At 41.9% G+C, this 2,606-nt stretch overlaps 1 protein-coding gene across 1 annotated transcript in view; it reads left to right on the plus strand.

Annotated features, from left to right (window-relative positions):
- Positions 1 to 1,044: 1,044 nt before the first annotated feature.
- Positions 1,045 to 2,606, plus strand: part of c1galt1a (core 1 synthase, glycoprotein-N-acetylgalactosamine 3-beta-galactosyltransferase 1a) — a 7,542-nt gene continuing 5,980 nt past the window's right edge. The window contains exon 1 of the mRNA XM_020585976.1: positions 1,045 to 1,662. Within this exon, the coding sequence (XP_020441632.1) occupies positions 1,057 to 1,662 (606 nt within the window). The 5' untranslated portion in view covers positions 1,045 to 1,056. The remainder of the gene's footprint in view (positions 1,663 to 2,606) is intronic.

Raw genomic sequence — 2,606 nt, forward strand, 5'->3', positions numbered from 1 at the left:
TTTGTCCTTCCATGAGGGTTCCTGCTCTTCCTTCCCTTGTTCCTCTGGTTTCTGCTGCCTGAGGTATTCACTAAGCATGTCATCACTCGGGGCCATCTTCCTGATGTATTCATGGATGTTTGTTGTTTCATCCTGGATAGTGGCTCTGATGCTTACTAATCCTCGGCCTCCTTCCTTCCGCTTAGTGTACAGTCTCAGGATGCTGGACTTGGGATGAAATCCACTGTGCATTGTAAGGAGCTTCCTTGTCTTGATGTCAGTGGCCTCCTTCTGCGGCCAGCTTATTATGCCAGCGGGGTACCTGATGACCAGCAGAGCGTAGGTGTTAATCCCCCCGACTTTGTTCTTTCCATTCAGCTGACTTCTCAGGACTTCCCTTACTCTCTGCAGGTACTTGGTAGTTGCTGCTTTCCTTGCAGCCTCTTCATGGTCCCCATTTGCCTATGGGATCCCAAGGTAGTTGTAGCTGTGCTCAACATCTGCTATGTTGCCTTCTGGTAATACAATCCCCTCAGTTCTGACTACCTTCCCTCTCCTTGTTGCCATTCCACCACATTTATCCAGTCCGAATGACATTCCGATGTCCTAGCTATAGATCCTAGTTGTATATACAGTACGTATATACACACACACACACACACACACACATATATATATAGCCTATATGGACCATTCTACAAAAACAGCAGAAGTGCCGTCACTTATCTTATTTTTGCAGTCACCAAAATTCTTAAAGTCACACCCCTTTACCTGTACACTCCATGTATAGATGTTCCATATTGTAAAATATATAGCAACTGTCAACACTGAGAACTGAGACAGTCAGCTCTTTGGGTGTGAACTAACAGAAATGGTGGGATACAGCTGCACAAAAAACATTAAGTAGTCAGTTGGCTAACTTACATAAACAGCCCAAATGACATCTGAGGCTTCTGGGACATTTTACTGATAACCTAATATACTGTATAATGAGATATTTCTGATATTTTGTTTGGTACATCTCCAGGTGGGAACCAGAACTCAACTTCTCACACAACACGGATCTTATGTTGGATCATGACAGGACCCAAGAACCTGGAATCCCGAACCAACCACATCAGAGCAACATGGGCCAAGCGCTGTAACAAAGTGTTGTACATGAGCTCCACCAAGACTGACTTCCCCACTGTGGAGCTGAATGTGAGTGAGGGGAGGGAAAACCTGTACTGGAAGACCATCCGAGCCTTTCAGTACATCTATCAGAACCACCTGGATGAAGCAGATTGGTTCCTGAAAGCAGACGATGATACCTTCATAGTCATAGAGAATCTCCGCTACACCTTGTCCAAATATGATCCAGAGAAGCCATTGTACGTGGGCAGAAGGTTTAGCCCTTTCATCGCTCAAGGCTACATGAGTGGAGGAGCAGGTTATGTACTCAGTAAGGAAGCAGTGAGAAGATTTAACAAAGGGTTCCAGACTGGGGAATGTACCCACTATTCCACACTAGAGGACGTCGCTATGGGAAAATGTATGGAGACAATGAAGGTGGAGGCAGCAGACTCCAGAGACGTGAAGGGGAGACAAGTATTTCATCCTTACCCTCCAGACTATTATGTAGTCAGACGTCCCCCAAGACCACGGCCTTGGTATCTGCTTTATGACCACTATACTCCAGTAGAAGTAAGCACTACTATATACAAAAGCTAATGGAAAATTGGGTTTAGCCTGGTGTCAGCAAACTTCAAGAAATGAGCATAATGTCTCAAGTTGTCCACTACTGTGACATAGGAATGAATTCATATTCAGATATTTACCTATATTGGAAACAACAATCCTTTTTTAACCCTATAAAGCCCAATATATCCAAAAATAGCCAGAACATTCAAATTTTTTTGGAACTGAGATGTTTATTTAACCTTTTAACAAAATCCAAAATATAATTCATGATTCATAATTCAAGATTCATGATTTTTATTTGCTATATGCAGTATGCATAGACAGACAGTCCAGGCATATAGGGATAGAGGTGCCATATTATTTAGATTATTTCTATTTCTTTCATATCACATTTGATACATGGGGCATTTTTGGTGATTTTCTTTTGCTCAGAAACCTCATGTATCAAATATGATACAAATGGTTTTATAGGGTTAACCAACCTACAAGTTGTGATAAACTTATATTGGGCTGTTCTAAAACAGCTAAGATACTGTGCAGGGCCCTCAAGCTCCCAGGCTTCTGGTAGAGGACCCCAGCATGAAGGAAGGAATAAGACCGCCCCGATGTGGGGAGTGGGGAATTGTTTTTTTATACAGTAAAACAAAATCTACCTATCTATCTATATACAGTGCCTTGCGAAAGTATTCGGCCCCCTTGAACTTTGCGACCTTTTGCCACATTTCAGGCTTCAAACATAAAGATATAAAACTGTAATTTGTTGTGAAGAATCAACAACAAGTGGGACACAATCATGAAGTGGAACGAAATTTATTGGATATGTCAAACTTTTTTAACAAATAAAAAACTGAAAAATTGGGCGTGAAAAATTATTCAGCCCCTTTACTTTCAGTGCAGCAAACTCTCTCCAGAAGTTCAGTGAGGATCTCTGAATGATCCAATGTTGA

Source organism: Monopterus albus, unplaced genomic scaffold (genome assembly GCF_001952655.1).
Source record: "Monopterus albus unplaced genomic scaffold, M_albus_1.0 scaffold390.1, whole genome shotgun sequence".
Classification (NCBI taxonomy): Eukaryota; Metazoa; Chordata; class Actinopteri; order Synbranchiformes; family Synbranchidae; genus Monopterus; species Monopterus albus.